The 20,584-nt window shown below is 37.1% G+C and overlaps 1 protein-coding gene across 1 annotated transcript in view; it reads right to left on the bottom strand.

Moving 5' to 3' along the window:
- LOC150107934 (protein GPR107-like) overlaps positions 1–20,584 on the bottom strand; it is a 262,788-nt gene that overhangs the window by 130,216 nt on the left and 111,988 nt on the right. The window contains exon 8 of the mRNA XM_090415460.1: positions 305–438. Coding sequence (XP_090271586.1) covers positions 305–438 — 134 coding nt within the window. The remainder of the gene's footprint in view (positions 1–304; positions 439–20,584) is intronic.

Below are 20,584 nucleotides of genomic sequence, written 5' to 3'. Positions count from 1 at the left end.
ATGAAATGAGCGTATGAGATCAATCAACATTGTATGTTCACTGGCCAACATCTTGTGGGAAGAAAAATTTGAGTTTGCAAGATGAAAAAAAAAAAAAAAGTCTCTTACTAATGGCAAAGATTTGCAAACTTCATTCATGAAAGCTAAGAAAATATTCCTTGCAAGATTTGAATTCGGGTGTTTTCAAGAAAAAGTGCACATCATTCTTTCAAATGTACAGCAACAGCCTATGATACAATAAAGAATACCTTTTAACAATTTATATACAAATCCAACATTTAAGGTAATATTCAAACAAACTTACCGTTTTCTTTTTAATACAAAAATCCATGCCCAACCAGTTATAAAGAATACTAAAGACATGAAGAAATATAACCTGGGTAGTGGAATTTCACCAGCTGATAAATAACTCTCCTCATTTCTTTCTGTGATAATCATCTGTTTAAAATATATTTCATCAGAAATTTAAATTTTCCAGAAGGTCGCCTCATTAAAAAAAAATAATTAGGATAATGCTTTAACTTGTAATAACAATTTTCTACATATTTTTATCAATACCTTTATTATTAAGAGAGACCTCCAGGGTGTCAGGGACTCATCAAGAGAGACCACATGCTACGTGCACTAGCTGTTATATTTGTTCTTGAGTTTATTCACACTGCTTGCACACACAACATCCAATGGCAATCCATTCCAATAATGCACCTCTCTATGAGAGAAAAATCTAGATCTCAACCCCCCCCCCTTTTTTTTTTGACAGTATTCATTCTCAGCTTCCAAGGATACATTTCGCCCTTTCTCTATCCATAAAATGAAAAATTCCACCAACTGAAATCCTGTATAGATCACTTCCTGTATGGAGCAACACATACAAATATTCATATCCATGCATTGTATGGCATTACTGGAAAGCTAAGGGATGATTGTTGAAACTTCTATACCTCATTTCCTTGGTCAGATTACTGTTTTCAGCAACCTGAGACAAACCTAGGTGTAGAAGGAATCACCAAAATAATACTCATCAGCATAGAAACATTTATTCCCCACTCCACCCAAACTTCTGTCCCCTGCCTAAGCCATGGTTCTCCCATAGGTATGCTAAGGCTGTACAAAAAAAAGAGTCAGGCATACTGCAACTGGCTTGCACCAAAAAACTCTATTTTCCTATACAGGCTACTACATCAAAGCCCAGAAGGGCTGCAAGAAAACTGACTGTGAGAAAACAGCCATGCCTTTTGGGCTCTAGCCAAAGCATCAGCTGTAACTTCTGTCCAACGCTGTGGGATAAGATAAACATATTTAACTTAATTAAATGGTTTTATAGCACTGATGGAGGTGACAGCACTTGGCTAGAAAGGGCAGAACAAGAGCTCATCACTGGAAGTTGAGTAAGAGTATGGTTAGTAGGGATGTGGAGACTATATTTTTCACTTGGAGAATGGTGAATGAATGGAATGTGTTGCCAGAGTCAGTTTTGAGTGTGGTGTCTGTTAATGGGGTCAAGGAAAGGTATAATTGATGTTGCATGGAGAGTTCAGGTTTCCTGCAATGAGTCTATAGAGGTGCCCATGCAATAATAATAAATGTTGCTTTCTATTAGCCATCTCAATAGTGGAAAGGGGAATGGCAAATTATTAGGCCAATAAACATTGAATGTTCATGTTCAGGAAAGATAGGTTATTCAAGTATGCATTCCACAACTCTTACCCTGATGTTATTGTGCATTATTATTATTATTATTTGGCACCTCCAGGGAGTCCAAAGACTCCTCGAGGGAGGTCACCTGCTCTACAACTCTGTCTCAGCACAAAGTACTGTGAAAATTTAAATTCCTCCATCTGTCTTGGGTGGTGAATAGATGTAGCATACTATAATTAAAAAAATTCTACTCAAAGGTGAATGCAACTGCCTCTATGTTAGCGTTAATGGGACTTGTCGAAAACGAATATGTTTTCCCACAAGAATGGCAACTTCTTCATGGGCAGGTTCATCCCTTTAACCCCTATCTTTTCAGATGAAACAGGTATACTGCAATGTAGAATCTTTGCCAGGTTTCAAATATATTTCTTGCTAAAAGAAATATGCTGACTTTCCATAACAGAACCTTGATATCATCCATGTTTTGGCAGATTCCATGACAATTTTATTGTAAGAATTTGTTATTTATGCTTGATTCTTGGCTTCCATCTCTTCTTCCACCAGAAAGATAAAGGTGTCATCAACTCTACTCCATCTAGGGCACTAGGTATTTTGATGGATTTTCCTCTTGGGAGGGCAGAGGTATTCCATTCTATTTATTAATAGAACTGGAGGCAAGCATTTCTCCCCTTTCCCATAATTTGTTCTATGAAGAGTGCAAGTAAATTAAACTATCCAGTGACGATGAAATTGTGAGGTCCGAGAGATGTGTAAATTAAATATCCCCCTATGACACTTCCTTTACTGTTATCTCAATATAAGAGGGCTTCCACCAAACACTGTTGGGGTATGAATCATATGCTTCTGAAATGTATATTCTGTTCAGTATTGATCATTTGCATTTTCTTTTCATCATTCCATCTCTCTGGCTCTTTACTGCCACACCAGGCACAGATGGCATGTTTCTGACATTCTGTTATGCTCTGTGTCCCAAATCTTTGGTTTAGGGTACAGAGTATAACAGGGCAAATTAAATGTAAGGATGATATCATGGTCTGTACCACTCCTATTTATGAGAATTCTTTTGATGGTTGTCAGTCCTTGGTGTTTTAATTCGGAGCAAATATCTTTATCAGGATGATCAAAGAGATCCCACTCTGATATTACTTCCTAAGAAAAGTAGAGTTTTGGGGAATTTACTGTGACTGGTATTCTCCAAATGATATTACCTGAAGAAGTTGGTCTGGATTCTTGTTGAAACATTCTCACATAAGGGAGTGTATTTCAGCAAGGATATCTCCTTGATGGAATTTTTTTTCAATTTTGGGGATTCTGCAACCCTTTCAAACTCTTCCAGATAAAGAAGGATATTCCTCATGGGACATTTACTCTGACATGCAATCAGAAAACTGATATTAATAAATGTGTTGTTTTTGCTTTTTACTTTTGCAGTCAGTTGATGAGTGAATGCTGGCTACCTGGCTGATTAAAGCTCTGGTTGTTTTCATCAGAGAATCAGGGCAAACCATGAAAAGACAACTATGTCTTTTCAGTTGCAACCTCAGCAGAATTCAAGACAAGTATATCAGCATAAGAAGTATCAACAAAAAAGAAGTAGAACAGGAAGAAGAATTAGAGAACTGCCACAAAGAATAAGCATTACCAAATAAAGAGAACAAAGACAGGCAAAATTTTTCTAAATAACCACAAGAAGTTATATTAGGTAATACTGATTGGGAAAAGAAAGGAGCAATTATATATTCAACACTAAACACCAAGATAAAATTCTTGAATAGCAGCCAATTTCAAGTAGCGTGAAGCAGGCAAAATCAAAACTAAAGCAGTGTGCAAAAGTAGCTAAACAAAAGTCACAGGAAGACTGGTGAGATATAGAAGATGAAGATAATATTTAAACATCTGAAGTTATTACTTTGAAAGACTTTTACATGAAACAAGCAGAGAGCAAACAGTGTTAGAAAATATTCAAGACAGTGCAATCAAGAGTATATAATAAAAATACTTGAGGTAAAAAAATCCATCAAAAACCTAAATTGTGAAAAGGCAGTTGGAGAAAATATTTAACCAGAAATACTCAAATATGAAGGTATAAAAACTTCAGTGACTGCACTACATAATCAGAAGGTTTGCAAAGTTCAAGTTCTAGATCATCGGTTCCCAAATGGTGGTATATGTACCTCTGGGGATAAGTGCTGAGCCGTACACGAAAAATAATCAGTAATGGTGGAAAAACAATAAAGTAAATAACAAAATGCAAAACATTAGTTACGGAACAATAAATGTCAGTATTTAAAAACAGCTATTTTAAAAACAAGGGGCACAATTTATAGAAATGGGTTAAAAAGGGGTACACAAGTGGAAAAGGTTGGGAACCAGTGTTCTAGAATTGGAGTGGGGCTTTTATGCAGTACTCATCTATAAAAAGAAAAATAAACAACCATGTGGTTGTGTATTTTTCAGATGGTCTGATGTACCATCCAGAGTTAGGCAAGGGTTAATGTTATCCACATTGTTATTTATCACATATATGAATCATATTATGAAGGCACCTATTTAACTTATGGATCTGAGAGTGACAGATGGTATCAACAGCTAAATTATATTTTTTAAAAAAATTAGGATATTAGGAAAGAACTTGACATTGTTAGCATTCAAGAATGTGTGAGTCAAGTTAATCTACGGTGGTATGTACGGCCCAATGAAGGACTACATGGATTTTCCTAGTGGGCCACAAGAGAATTTCATTAATAAATTTATCTTAATTTGTCATCATCATCATCATCATCATCAAATTCCTGCCATTTACCCTCAAGGGGTGTACAGGATATGACAGTACTACATGAAAAAATTACATCATTACTAACTTCCTATCTACAATTTTCCTCCAAATCAGTCTGTTATTTGTCAAGACTCCAACATTATCAGATCTTATATTTCTATCGTCTAAGGCACTTTGTACCGTATCAATCCACCTATATCTTGGTCTTCCTCTGGGTCGTTTTCCTGCCAACCTGGCAGAGAACACTTGTTTTGCTAATCTTTCCTCTCCCATTCTATTTAAGTGACCATACCATCTGAGATTAGCTCTACTAACGCATTCCTGGATGCTGACAATGTCAAGTTCTTTCCTAATATCCTCATTTTTAATATGATATTGCCATTGATGCCATCTGTTCACGCCTCTAATCTTTCTCAGGACTCTCATATCTGCGGTCTCTAGTCTTTGGTCAAGTGTTTTACTTCTGACCCAGCTCTCAGATCCATAAGTTAAAATTGGTTTGAACACAGTCTTGTATACAGCTAATTTAGTGTTCCGACTAATTACTTTCTTATTCCATATGAATTTATTCAGTGGACTTCCCACGATACCAGCTTTGCTGATTCTGTTGTCTATTTCTATATTTAGTTTACCATCTTCAGTAAAAATTGTGCCTAAGTAGCTGAAATGTTTTACTTGTTCCACAGGTTCTCCATTCACAACACAGTTGACATTTTCAATGATTCTGCCTATTATCATTGTCTTTGTCTTTTTATTGCTGACCTTCATACCATATCTATTACAACAGCTATTCAATTTAGTCAGAGAATCTTGCAGACTTGTAGCGGATTTATTTAGAAGTATAACATCATCCGCATAAAGCAAAGAGCTGACAACATTAACATCTCCAATTTTGATATCAGGTTTAATACCACATTCCTTCATAATGTGATCCATATAGATAATGAATAACAGATGGGATAATGTACATCCTTGTCTCACACCAGATTTAACATTAAACCATCTTCCTGTACTTCCTTCAATTCTAACTGCTGACTCACAACTCAAATAAAGACTAAGTATTGCTTGATATAATGCCCCATTGACACCATATAACTGCAGCGTATTGAATAGATTCTCTCTTGGCACCTTGTCATAAGCCTTTTCCAAATCGACAAAACTTAAATACAGATCTTTGTTATATTCCCATGCTTTCTCGACTATTTGTCGTAAAGTGAAGATCTGATCCTGACAGCCTCTATTTGGCCTGAATCCAGCTTGTTCTTCACCAAGCTTTTCTTCCACAATTCTTCTCAACCGTTTCTCAAGTATACTTGCATAGATCTTGCCAGGAACACTCAGTAGGGAAATACCTCTGTAATTCTCACATTCAGTTTTATTTCCCTTTTTATATATGGGTACTATGAGAGCTCTACTCCAATCATCGGGAATTCGTCCCTCTGTCCAGGCTTTCTGAACTATGCAGTGCAGCCACTGTAAGACTCTTATACCACCATACCACAGCATTTCTGGTCGAATATCATCTACTCCTGCTGCCTTTCACATTTCAAGCCTTTGATGGCTTTTTCTACTTCAAGTATGGATATGTATTCCTGACTGCATGCCTGGTCAGTGTTTTTTACCACTGTGCTGTCCTCACTGCTTGTTTCATTTAGCAGTTTTTCAAAGTAATTACTCCATACTTCAAGGATATCTTTTTCTCCTGTTTTCATTTCACCTTTATCATCTCTAATTCCTTTTACAGCACTCTTTCCTCCATTCCTAAGCTTCTTCAACAACCTCCAGAATATTTTGCCACCTTCTTGATATTTATTTTCTATATTCTTGCCAAAGTCCTCCCATGACTTTTGTTTAGCTAGTTTTACACATTGTTTAGCTTTCTTACATTTGTCTCTGTATTCTGTAAGAGTAAAAGCTGACTTATTTGCCAGGAACTTTTGATATGCTTTCTTCTTTTCTTTCACTGCCTCTTTAACTTCCTGTGTCCACCAGGGAGTTCTGATTTTTTTATCCTTGCACACAACCTCACCACATGCCTCTCTGGCTGAATCAATCAATGTTTCCTTCAGAGTTTGCCACTGAATCTCCAAGGTTTGATTCCTGTTCTCAAACTCTTTCATTTTCTTTTCAATAATATTTCTGTATTTTAGTCTACAGTTCACATCTGAGAGCTGCTCAACTTTTATTCGCTTTAAAACTTTCTTACATGTTATTCTTTTCAATATGAAATTCAATTTTATCCTGCTCAAGACTAAATAGTGATCACTTCCAATTTCAAATCCTCTGTACACTCTGGTGTCCTGCACCAGGGAGAAAACATCACTATCGACAATAACATAGTCAATGAGACTTTTCTTATTCCTAGCCTCTTCTCTCCATGTGAATTTGTGCACATTTTTATGTTGGAACATGGTGTTAGTAATAACCAGTCCATGTCCTGAGCAGAAATCCAACAGATATTTGCCATTATTATTAGCTTTGCTCTTTTCTCCAAATCTTAATTTGTAAATTTGCAAATATAGTTTAGATTACAATATCTTAAAAATCCTATTAAACTTTAATTAGTCGCACAGGGGGTTTATTTTATTTTATTTTTTTTTATGTTGGGCCCATATACAGGAAGTTGGCTGGTCAACCTATAGTACATTAGTACCATGTATGGGTGGTGGGTTGCAAAAGGAGAAACTTGTTTACATTTGATTTGAACGCCTGTATGTTGTATTCCTTGGGGAATACATCTGGAGGAAGACGTATTTCCCAAGTACTGCAGTAACAGGGATGAATGAGGAGAAAAAGAAACTTGTTCTGTGGGTTTCGAGGTGTACTGTGGAAGGATGTTGGGTGGCAGCTGTACGTGTCCAATGGGCTTAGTACAGGGTGGGGAATTATTGATGCTGTTTCAGATGAACATTTCCCATGGAAATATTTATAGAATATACAGATTGCAGAGACCAAGCGGCTATGTGAAAGTGGGGGGGAGTTGGTGAGGGATGGGTCATTTATTAGTCTAATTGCTCTCCTCTGTATTGAGTCAAGCATTTTGAGGGTGCTTTTTGGAGCCCCACACCAGATGTGAGAGCAGTATTTGAGAGCTGGGTGGATTTGTGACTTGTATAGTGTTAACAGCTGTTTAGAGGTGAAAGAGAAAACCTAGTTTTTTGGAAGCTGAGGATGCAATGGTTGTAATGTGCTTATGCCAGGAGAGGCTTGATGTCAAGGTAATTCCAAGAAGAGAAATTTCATCTTGTCTGAGAATTTGAGCATTATCAAAAACAATGCTGGGGGGAAATGGTTCTTTTTTGTGAGAAATAAGACACAACTGGGTTTTACTAGCGTTGAAGTTGACAAGGTTATCTGAGCCCCATTGGCAGATGGCTTGGAGGTCAGAATTAAGGGCAGTGGTGGTTGATGTTCTGTGGGTTGAGGTGAGTTGTGTAGAGTAGGGTTTGTCAAATGAAAGGGAGGAATGTAATATGCTGTCATCTGCAAAAGTGTGTATTGGGTTAGACATAAACTGAAGTAGGTCATTGATACATAGAAGGAAGAGGGTCAGTGAGAGAACTGAACCTTGTGGCACCCCAGCATTAGTTGGATGGCGAGAGGATAGGCAGCCATCTACCATCACACATAGTGTGTGTCCAGACAGGAAGCTGGCAATCCATCTGCAGAAGTCTGGAGGCAGTCCAAATGATGGGAGTTTGCTTATTAAGCCTTTGTGCCAGACTCGGTCAAAGGCTTTGGAGATATCAAGTGCAACTACTTGGGATTCAACGAATTTCTCCATGGTGTTTGTCCGGTGATGGGTGATGAATGAGAGTAGATCTCCTGTTGAACGGCTTTGACAGAATCCGTACTGGTGGTCGCTTAATAGCCAGGTACCTTCAAGGTAGATTAGGAGTTGAGAGTTGATTTTCTCCATTACTTTAGATAGGACTGAAGTGAGTGAGATAGGACAGTAGTTAGATGGCAGTGATTTGTCACCCTTTTTAGGAATGGGTTGAATATAGGCCAGTTTCCAGGTTTTGCGATATATATACCAGTGGAGTAAGAGAGTGTGTACAGGTGACATAGGACAGAAGTCAGTTCCGATATACAGACCTTCGGGATAATTGAAGAAATGCCGTCAGGGCCAGAAGACTTTTTTGTGTCTACCTTAGACAACAGGTTTGTGATGTCTTTTTGGCAAAAGTATACAGGGGGCACTGTATGTTGGGCAGTTGAAATGATTGGAGGGCATTTGCCATTGTCGGTTATGTGTGCATTGGAGGGAAAGTGTGATGCCAGGAGATTAGCTTTTTCTGAGTGATGTTGCTATTAAGCCATCTGGGTATGATAGAGATGGGAATAGTGTAGGGCAAAAGTTATGGCCAATTGCCTGCTAGAGGCCAAAAGGCACAGCTGCCGTTTGGACAGGCTGCAAGCTTCCTGCTTTTGGCACGTTCAAATTCTATTTGAACCCCAGCCATCATTCAAGTTCAATTTCTGACAAAACTGATGATGGATCTTAGTTGTGATTTTTAGTAGCCGATTTTCTTGCTGCCTCTGCACCGAATCATTTGCATGCAGCCATCAGTGCCATCAGTTGTGGAGTAAGAAGTGATTTCTGATGTTCTGACTCCATGCAACTATTAATACTTACACGAGTATTTTTTCCAGAGGCTCCAGACAACCAGAACCAAGCACTTCTGGATATTTCCGAGTCACTGTGTAATATGTCCAAGAGCGAAGGATCGTAAAATAAGGTCAAAGTGTGAAAAAATGTCTGAGCTTTTGTTTCAATTGGCATTCTTCAGTAATTCCATACAATAATTGTAAAGAAAATTAAGACTGAATAAAAATGTTAATAATTAATATAAAAATAAAGCAATATTAATGATCTGTTTATTTCATTTTATTCACCATAATCAACCTTATAATAAATAAAAATATTTCATGAGAAATATTGAAAAATTAAAGAAATATCATAACTTTAATTTTGGGGTCAAATAGGCCCCATGCAACTAATTATGTAACAAAAAAAGGTGCAACTAATTAAGGGTTAATGCAAAGAATAGCACTGCTTTCTTTCAGGCTAAAGTAAATAAATAGTTCCGAGCTGGAGATATACAGCATGTAGTAAAATATATGCATATTTTGCAGTATGCGGTATTAATTATTAATATGATTAATACAGTATGATTAATTATTAATAATAATGTAAATTTACTCATGTAATGCTGTCACAGTAGCCTGAACTCTTCTTCAGGATATGTATCAGGAAATTGACAATTAAAATCCAAATTAAGCATCAATTAAAAAAAACCTTAATTTAACAAAAAAAAAAAGAAAAAAAGATTTTCTATCACACATTATACATACATGCACAGATTAGTGTATTATTGTGAATACTCCTGAAGGAGTTCTAGTGCTACTTATTAAACATCTTTCTCTCTCTGCATGAACCCATTAACAAAAAGATACACTGACATCTAACATGTGCTATTTCAAATCTCCACATGACCTTGAAAAGAACTGGCACCTACACACTTCCTAACAACATCACTGTCTTCTGGCAAAAGAGATCTACTATAAGCTGCAAAATCTTATTTGTGTCTATACTATAATCTATCCCTTACTAACTTGTATATTTCTATTATACTTTCCTTCCCAAATCTATTGCTCAAACATTGAAGATCCATCTCTTCAGCAGATGGAGAATAACATCCTTTTTCATATAAGGCAGCATACTCTTCAACAGTGCCATTATCCAATGTGATGACTACCTTAGCAATTGTGATCCCTAAACTTTTAACTCTCTCACCATTGTAACTCCTGAGGATATATCTTTATTGGTTACTTGTATCAAATTCTCATTAATATAACACTCTGAGTATAACATCTTCCATCTGAAATGTATAACCTCACACATGGCAATAGTGAACTGACATACGGTATCATTTGCCCATATAACCATATAATCAGTTCAGCCTTTATCACTCAACCTACCAAGAATGGCAAATAACTGGAAATTCCCTTGACTATCCCCAATACCATGAATATCAAGTGAATGATGGCCAAAGTACAGAACTTTGTGGTACACTACTGTTCTTCCCCTTTCTCTTAGACAAGTATGTCACTACATTTTTCTAATACAAGTTAGTCAGCTAGCCTCCTATCCATGTCATAAGTTTATATTGTACAATCATCCCTATGAGTTTAACCACTTCATGTGGAATCTGTCCAATGTCCTGACAAAATCCAAAAGTATCATGGTACAGCTTTCCCTCACCTAAATCTGCTATCAATCTATTAAGGATCATGAGCAGATTGTTAAAGCAAGTCCAACCCTTTACAAAACCATGATATCTTCCATAGAGGTATTTAGTGTTATTCATCCACCTTGAATGCAATTTCTAAAAATCCTCACCTATTTCGTGATGGCCACACCAGATACTGAGTAGTCTTGTAATTGGCTACATCACAGTAGTACTAATTCTGTCCTTGCTTGTATAACAATATTGTCTTGCTTTCCATCCACTGTTAGGAATCATATGTATTGAGATTCAAGGTGAATGACCCAGTGAGAGAGCCACTGCTCTCTTTTACATTCTTTCAGCACATGTGCTGATATCCCAGTTGCCCTGATTGCCATATTTGGATCAAGCTCTTGTAATAGTTTTAAAACTTCTCCTTCAACTACTTTATTCATTCATCCAGTAATCTCCCTGGCCTATCTTCCTTTCTTGGCATCCGGAGACCTCATGGTTCTACCCAGAATGTATACCTTACTAAAGAAACAATTAACAACTTCAGCTAATGGTCAAAGCTGTATAACTGAGAGGAGACCTCCACATAGCCTTTAAAGGAATGTGGAGAACCGACCAGGGCTTCTGACCTAATGTCCAATCATCACCTTCTCGTGGTGCACCCTGTTGGGTATCTACTTGGATACTGAACGAACGAGGATGGGCTGGCAATTTGGGATTTAGCCGACCAAATTGTATTCTTATTGGTTAAACCAAATTGAAAATTGATGGTACGACATGACAAAATTTCATGCCGGCTGGGGCGTCGCCTGGTTAAACAAGGCCCCCATTGTTTTCACCAGGGAACCAGGGCAAACAGCGAAAAGTCAGCTACTGGAACAAATCTGAAAAAAAAAACCCCAACTCAACATCACCAGAGTTAAAGATCGGTACTATCAACATAAGAAGCCTGAATGGCAAAGAAATGGAGCTAGCTGAGGAATTAGATAAGTACCAGATCGACATAATAGGGGTCACTGAAACAAAAAAGACCAAAACTGCGAGATTTTTCTGAGCAATAAATACAAAATGTTATATTCAGGCAATGACAATCAAGGAAAAGAAGGAGTAGCCATAGTATTCAACACAAAATACGAGGCTAATCTTCTTGAATGGCAGTCAGTCTCAAGTAGAGTAATGTGGGCAAATATGAGAATGGGAACTGGACAATGAGACTTATTTGTGCCTATGGTCCCACAGAAGGTTCTACTAAGATAGAAGTGGAGGAATTTTTTGAGGCTTTAGAGAAAGCAACTGACACAATGAAAAAGGAAAAGTTGGTCCTTGTTAGTGATCTAAATAGCAGAGTAGGAAATGATTGTGAGACATACAAAAGTATTTTGGGAAAATTTGGAGAAAAGAGCAAAGCTAATAATAATGGCAAATATCTGTTGGATTTCTGCTCAGGACATGGACTGGTTATTACTAACACCATGTTCCAACATAAAAATGTGCACAAATTCACATGGAGAGAAGAGGCTAGGAATAAGAAAAGTCTCATTGACTATGTTATTGTCGATAGTGATGTTTTCTCCCTGGTGCAGGACACCAGAGTGTACAGAGGATTTGAAATTGGAAGTGATCACTATTTAGTCTTGAGCAGGATAAAATTGAATTTCATATTGAAAAGAATAACATGTAAGAAAGTTTTAAAGCGAATAAAAGTTGAGCAGCTCTGAGATGTGAACTGTAGACTAAAATACACAATGAAAGAGTTTGAGAACAGGAACAAAATCTTGGAGATTCAATGGCAAACTCTGAAGAAAACATTGATTCTGCCAGAGAGGCATGTGATGAGGTTGTCTGCAAGGATAAAAAAAATCAGAACTCCCTGGTGGACACAGGAAGTTAAAGAGGCAGTGAAGGAAAAGAAGAAAGCATATCAAAAGTTCCTGGCAAATAAGTCAGCTTGTGCTCTTAGAGAATACAGAGACAAATGCAAGAATGCTAAATACTGTGTAAAACTAGCTAAACAAAAATCATGGGTGGACTTTGGCAAGAATATAGAAAATAAATATCAAAAAGGTGGCAAAATATTCTGGAGGTTGTTGAAGAAGCTTAGGAATGGAGGAAAGAGTGCTGTAAAAGGAGTTAGAGATGATAAAGGTGACATGAAAACGGGAGAAAAAGATATCCTTGAAATATGGAGTAATTACTTTGAAAAACTGCTAAATGAAACAAGCAGTGACGACAGCACAGTGATAAAAAACACTGACCAGGCATGCAGGCAGGAATACATATCCATATTTGAAGTAGAAAAAGCCATCAAAGGCTTGAAATGTGGAAAGGCAGCTGGAGTAGATGATATTCGACCAGAAATGCTGAAGTATGGTGGTATAAGAGTCTTACAGTGACTGCACTGCATAGTTCAGAAAGCCTGGACAGAGGGACAAATTCCCGATGATTGGAGTAGAGCTCTCATAGTACCCATATATAAAAAGGGAAATAAAACTGAATGTGAGAATTACAGAGGTATTTCCCTGCTGAGTGTTCCTGGCAAGATCTATGCAAGTATACTTGAGAAACGGTTGAGAAGAATTGTAGAAGAAAAGCTTGGTGAAGAACAAGCTGGATTCAGGCCAAACAGAGGCTGTCAGGATCAGATCTTCACTTTACGACAAATAGTGGAGAAAGCATGGGAATATAACAAAGATCAGTATTTAAGATTTGTCGATTTGGAAAAGGCATATGATATGGTGCCAAGAAAGAAGCTATTCAATACGCTGCAGTTATATGGTGTCAATGGGGCATTATATCAGGCAGTACTTAGTCTTTATTTGAGTTGTAAGTCAGCAGTTAGAATTGAAGGAAGTACAGGAAGATGGTTTAATGTTAAATCTGGTGTGATACAAGGATGTACATTATCCCCTCTGTTATTCATTATCTATATGGATCACATTATGAAGGAAAGTGGTATTAAACATGATATCAAAATTGGAGATGTTAATGTCAGCTCTTTGCTTTATGCAGATGATGTTATACTTCTAAATAAATCTGCTACAAGTCTGCAAGATTCTCTGACTAAATTGAATAGCTGTTGTAATAGATATGGTATGAAGGTCAGCAATACAAAGACAATGAAAATAGGCAGAATCATTGAAAATGTCAACTGTGTTGTGAATTGAGAACCTGTGGAACAAGTAAAACATTTCAGCTACTCAGGCACGATTTTTACTGAAGATGGTAAATTAAATATAGAAATAGACAACAGAATCAGCAAATCTGGTATGGTGGGAAGTCAATTGAATAAATTCAATTGGAATAAGAGAGAAATTAGTCGGAACACTAAATTAGCTTATACAAGACAGTGTTCAAACCAGTTTTAACTTATGGATCTGAGAGCTGGGTCAGAAGTAAAACACTTGACCAAAGACTAGAGACCGCAGATATGAGAGTCCTGAGAAAGATTATAGGCATGAACAGATGGCATCAATGGCAATATCATATTAAAAACGAGGATATTAGGAAGGAACTTGACATTGTCAGCATCCAGGAATGCATTAGCAGAACTAATCTCAGGTGGTATGATCACTTAAACAGAATGGGCGAAGAAAGATTAGCAAAACAAGTGTTCTCTGCCAGGTTGGCAGGAAAACGACCCAGAGGAAGACCAAGATATAGGTGGATTGATACGGTACAAAGTGCCTTAGATGATAGAAATATAAGATCTGATAATGTTGGAGTCTTGACAAGTAACAGAGTGATTTGGAGGAAAATTGTAGATAAGCAGTTAGTAATGATGTAATTTTTTTCATGTAGTAACTATCATATCCTGTACACCCCCTTGAGGGTACATGGCAGGAATTTGATGATGATGGTGTTGAATTCTACTGCATGTGATATTTTCCAGTCATTCTTTCTTTAACTTAGTATAGTGATAAAATCCTCTTGGATTTTCTTCAGTCTCTTTGGCTAACTTCTTTTATGTAATCCATTTTGCCCTATATTCCATGATCAACACTCCCCAGGCCTGCAAATGATACTGTTCCTAAGTCTTGTCATTGCTCTTCTCATATTGAATCCAAAGCATTTTTGTTTCTTATTCATTAATTCAACTCTCATGCAATTTATTCTGCTAGCATTTGGGATGTAGTTAAATACTGCTTCCCTCAGAAACCCTCTATGAACTGTTAATTCCTATCTCAAGCTGCCTTCTTAGTTTATCAGATTTAATACATTGTTGAACCTCCTTTAGTCCAAATTACAGCACATATGCAGTTTGGCATAGATTCCACAAGGTGCTGGATTGCATCTACAACATACTAGGTATTCATCACACAGTCCTTTAACTGGCTCAGATTTGACAAAAGAGGACTTTGCTCTCTCGGATCCGTTTTTCTAACACGTCCATACATTCTTAATAGGGGTTCAGATCCAGATTTTGTGGTGACCAGGGAAGATGGAAGTCACTGTCATGCTCACTGAACCACTGTTGAATGAGTCTTACAATGGATAGTAGTATTGTAGTATACTTGTATACGACAATACTACTATCCATTGTAAGATCCAATACTACTATCCTTACAATGGATAGTAGTATTGGAGGATACTTGACCTTCCGGCAACATCAAGAGATTCATTCCATACCAAAAGAAACAACCCCACACCATGAAACCCCTACAGAACCTTTAGTTGTGTTTGCAAGGCAAACTAGGTTCATTGCTTCGTGCGACTTCCAAACTCTCTGCTTACTGTCGATACAGAATATGGTGTACTGTGACTTGTCGGACCATGACTTTTTTCCCTACTCGTATTGTTCCTGACAGTACTAGTACTGTAGACAAACTTTTCAGTTCATAGAAATCAGTGGTTTTCATATAGGCATCTGACTGCCAATACTGATCCTCTTCAATACCCTGTGAATAGTTCAGTGAGTTATGGGTTGGGAAACAGTGTTCATTAAATGCTTCAGTCAACTGCTGCACACAGGAAGTTCTGTTTGTCTGTACAAATCATCTCAGATGACAGTGATCTCATTCCTGGCAGACTGTCTTAGGACAACAGTTAAGCCTCTAAGACAAGTGTGTGGGTTATTTTTCCACTGATTAAACATCCAGGATAACTCACCTTTTTGAGAAACCAGTCAGTTGTGCTGTTTTCAAAATCGTGGCTCTAGCCAGGAGGGCACCCACAATAAGACCTTAATCGACCTCCGAAATATCCTTTGTTTTTCCCACTGTGATCAACACTACTGATAATAACTGACAACAGAATTCTTAAATAGTTCCCCAGAACATGTGGTGACACCCATGACCAAGTATTTTGTATATACACTGCGTAAGTGACATTTATTATATATCTGCATAAAGGTTTCTAATTCAGTTTCTAATTCTAATTCTAACCTACTTCTTGTTGTTACGATGGCATTCTTTAAGCTATCCATAGAGATTCCACACTTTTATTTTCTTCTATGTTAATCTGTTGTAATCGCAGGTTAAGCTGTGTCTTGGCACTTTTATTTATGTTCGAGTCTTTCAGTTTTTCTACATCAATTTTCTTTTTCTTCTTTTGTGATTTTTTAGCTGATTTTAATCTAAGACGTACTTCTGCAACTATGGGATTGTGGTCTGATGAGATATCTGCTCCAGGATAAGTCTTTGCATTCTTTATACTACTGCGGAATCTTTTATTTATCAGTATATAATCGATTTGATTTCTGACAATATTATGTTAGTTATCTTGAGGCGATTTCCAAGTGTAGTCTTCTTGGTGGAAGTTTAAACCAGGTATTTGCTATTGTTAGATCTTCTTCCTGACAGAATTGGACTAGGCGATCTCCTCTGTCATTTCTGGTGCCTAAGCCATGTTCGCCAACATTTTCTCCATCACCCCCTCTTCCCACTTTTGCATTGAAGTCACCCATCACTATGTTTATATCATGTTTCTTTGTTAGGTTTTTAATCTCTTTTAGGTGTTCATAAAACTCTTCAACATCTTCTTCACTTTTGTCAGCTGTGGGTGCATAAGCTTGGATGATATTTATGTTAACGGGGTTTCCCTTAAGTTGTAACAGCATTATCAGAAAATGGAATCCAATTTATTACTGATTTATTGATTTCTTCATCTACTATTACAGCTACACCATGTCGATGTTTGTTCTCATCATTCCCAGAGTAATACATTGTCATATTATCTTGTTGACACTTTCCAGATGCTGGCCATCTTGTCTCGCAAATTCCCAAAATCCGGATGCCCAGCCTCTTCATTTCTCTTGTGGCATTTCTTAATTTGCCAGCTTCATACAGAGTTCTGACATTCCAAGTTGCAATTTTAAAAGTGGACACCATTTTGAGCCCGGAGATTCTTCGCACCCCTATCCCATTTAAGGGACGCCGGGAACTTGGGGCCAATTGTAAGGGTTTGCTCGCCATGGTGGTTGTTCTGGAGATAAGGTAGAGCAGTAGTTTCTCCGTTTGCTTTCTGCTCCGCAGTATTACAGACGTACACAATATAATCATATTGCCATCTGCAAATCTCTGATCACAAGCTTTTCCGTCATCATTTGGCTTCAACCTTGTGTCAGTACTTACAATGCTGCTTCCCAATGTCAGGGGCGGTGACCCCAGCAGGTACTTATTTAATGGCGGCACTACTTGCCATGTCACCGAGTTGTCATTGGGCTTTGTGAGGTTTTAAGTGAGACAGAGTTGCCACTTCTGCTCCCCCACGCCCTGATAGCTCAGTCGCTGTTGGTCCACGGCTGCTTATTCGCCAGATTGCTCTGCTTATATCGCAGCTAACCTCCATATCTGAAGGCTGTTCCCCGATCCGCCACCTGGGGACGCACCCGGTAGTAGTCAGCTCTGCCCCGGGTGATATCATATAACTACCTTAATTATATCAAATATTTAATTATTTAATCAAAGGAATGTGTTAATGATAATAAGATTCTGTATTAAATATTATTAAACTATTTTATTTATTGTTATGTCAATATTATAAGAACTTATACTTGCAATTTAACTACACATTTATTGAAAAGCAAATATTCTAATTATTCCTATTTTGTGAAAGCTTAACGTTATGTAATAACTCGATGTAGTAGTATAGCCTAATGTAACATTGGCGAGAATGTTTACGTTTATCTGTTATCATAGAGATGCGTGAAATAAACGAGCGCGAGTGGAACAGAGCGTGGGCTGAATAAAGAAGAGAAAATATATAGGAGGTAAAGGAGTTGGGACAAAAACTTGGAAGTGAAAGGAAGCTAGGGGATAAACTAGAGAAGTAGAAGTAAATAAAAGGTTCTTAAGGGCAGAAGTTAAGTGGATAATTTTTATAAGTGAGCAAGGACGAAACGAATTTTATAGTTAGCTGAAAGTGAAATCAGCAGTAATAATAGAAGGGAAATTAATGCTACAATCGTAAAAAATAAAAAGCCGGACGTTTAAGGAAGAATTCTGAATAAACCCAGCTGGTCTAGAATTGCAGCTTATTTCCGATTTGCCCTAAAAGGAACCTCACAGTGTTTTAATTAGTTTATGAGTGGTAACAAGGATAGTTGAAGTGCCCTGTAATTGATGTCTAGAATTCTGAAGTGCGATTGATAGTGCTTTAAGTATAACTGCGGATAAGTCTTGTAGATGTGTTTTTTTTTAAGTAAGATAAATAAATTCCAAAAGTTTGCTCACAACATAATTGATGTACTAGGAACTATTTCCGGTAAGGTCTATCATAGTGTATTATTTCAATGCTTGAAGAATTGTGTGTTAATTATGCTATGCTTAACCTAACTTTAACTGTGGAAACTCTTCGTGATTGAGAGTTGGAGATAAGAATTGTTTGAAAGATCAACTATTAGTGCCTGTGATATTTTGAACTTATAGCATGCTGAGAGATGTGTGAAAACTGATTAGATTGGATGTTCCATTATATTTATTTAAGCGTAGAAACTTTGTAACCCAGAAGCTGAGAAAGTGTATGTGAAGACTTGGAAGATTGTGCTAATGTGATTAACTTGACTTAATGTTTGACTTGTTTCTACTATTAAAAATTAGAAGTAAAATTTATGTATGTGTTATATGACCTATATTAAATGCTTCATTTGTTAATCTAACTATTGTATTTGCCTGAATTTCTTTTTACTGCACCATTCACAAAAATTCGAATCTAGCGGGAATCCCAGAAAGAAAATAAATACTTCGGCCTGAATGAATGAAAAGACTGCTAACTAACTTTGAATTGATCCTACTATTTCATGTAGACTTATCTAAGGATAGAGTGGCGCAGTATAATAGAAATTTCTCTACCCTTGGATTAGTGATCAATTTACAATTAGTTGTGTTTTATTTTATGAAAGTGACTTGTAACAAGATGGCGGATTCGAACACAACATGAAGAAAACAACGTCATCACAACAATCATTAACAATACTCTCCCACTATTTCTATCTTATCTGTCCTCCCTAAATATACTGAACTCACCGTATTCTATTTTTGTAATAATATCCTCCTTGGTCAGACTGTTCTCACTATCAATAATTATTGGTCCCAATACATTTACCAATGCTAAGAACTCTTCATCTTTATTCCTGATGTTTCTGGCATTAGTGTATATGCACAATAGCATCTGTCAGGCTGATAAGTGTCAAGTCTGAACATGTCTGTGAAATATGAAGCTAGGATTGATTTTTTAACAAATCTTCTCACCATATTTCTAGTTTTGTGTGTCTTTTGTTCTTCCTGATGAAACAGATACATCCTGTTTTTCTTGAAGTCATTCCTAATATACATACATACTGCCATTCTCTCTCTCTCTCTATCAAGCTGCACTCAGTTTCAACTTCTTAATTTAATCACTCAGACATTTAGTTTCTGGACTATTCACTGTACAACAATTTCTCTTGACATCTGACACCAAACTGATTCAACTGCAATCCATCCATCAAGTATGGATGGATTGCAGTTGCAAAAGGTGGTTCATTTGTCTCAATGTACAGGCTAGTAATATGTAAAGTTTAGAATGTTCTTGCTGAAATTCTAATGCATGATGGTGAATACAGTCTAGTTATTGCAGGATACTTTCCCTGGTAGAAACAGACTTCGGATGCATAATTAAGTTTTGATATTGTCAATGCCCTATATAAATGAGGCAAAGAATATTTGTCAGCACCCCAAAAAATCCCAAGAACTGGAAGATGGGGGTACAAAGAACATTGAATGCTTTATGGCACTTAATCTGCAACTGTCTTATGTGAGGGAGGAAAGTAAGTTTTTATTGTCTAATATGAGCCCCCACCCACCCACCAAAAAATCTGGTGTAAATGGGATTAATGTTTTTCCTAGTCAAAATTCTAGATAAAAACCACATTTGCATCAAATGAATCCATTTACACGCACCCATTTTCACAGATGGTGAATGGATTGCTGCAGATGTCTTCCTATGACCCTCATTATTATATGAATGGAACAATAGAAAATGACAGTGATCCACACAGAGGGCATTACTTATAGTTTGAGGAAGTTGTTCTGTTATCAAGTTAACCTTGATAGCAAAAAGCACGACACTTAAAACTGACCCTTGTGAAGCACACTCCTCTGGGATATATGGTCAGGAGAGAGCAGTTCCCACTCAGACTTGGAAGATTCAGTTAGATAAAAAGTTATTCATAAAAATGGGGAATTCCTTCTGAGAGCAAAATTGTGTATGTCATTCAGTATTCCAAGCAGTGTTATATGCTTCTTCCATATCAAAGAAAACCTAAGCACACTATACTCACATTTTAGGAAAGCATCTCTAATGGATGCCTCAAGTCAGATTAGATGATTATTAGTAGAATAATATTTTCAGAAGCGAGATTGTGTTCTGAAAAAACATTGTCTCTCTCTCCAGAAACCCTCAAAGATGAATTAACTATTTTTTCCCA

Source organism: Typopeltis vanoorti, chromosome 3 (assembly GCF_054136105.1).
Source record: "Typopeltis vanoorti isolate ZY-2024b chromosome 3, IOZ_Tvanoo_1.0, whole genome shotgun sequence".
Lineage (NCBI taxonomy): Eukaryota > Metazoa > Arthropoda > Arachnida > Uropygi > Thelyphonidae > Typopeltis > Typopeltis vanoorti.
The sequence above is the reverse complement of the archived record's forward strand: the minus strand, read 5'-3'. Positions and strand labels throughout refer to the sequence as shown.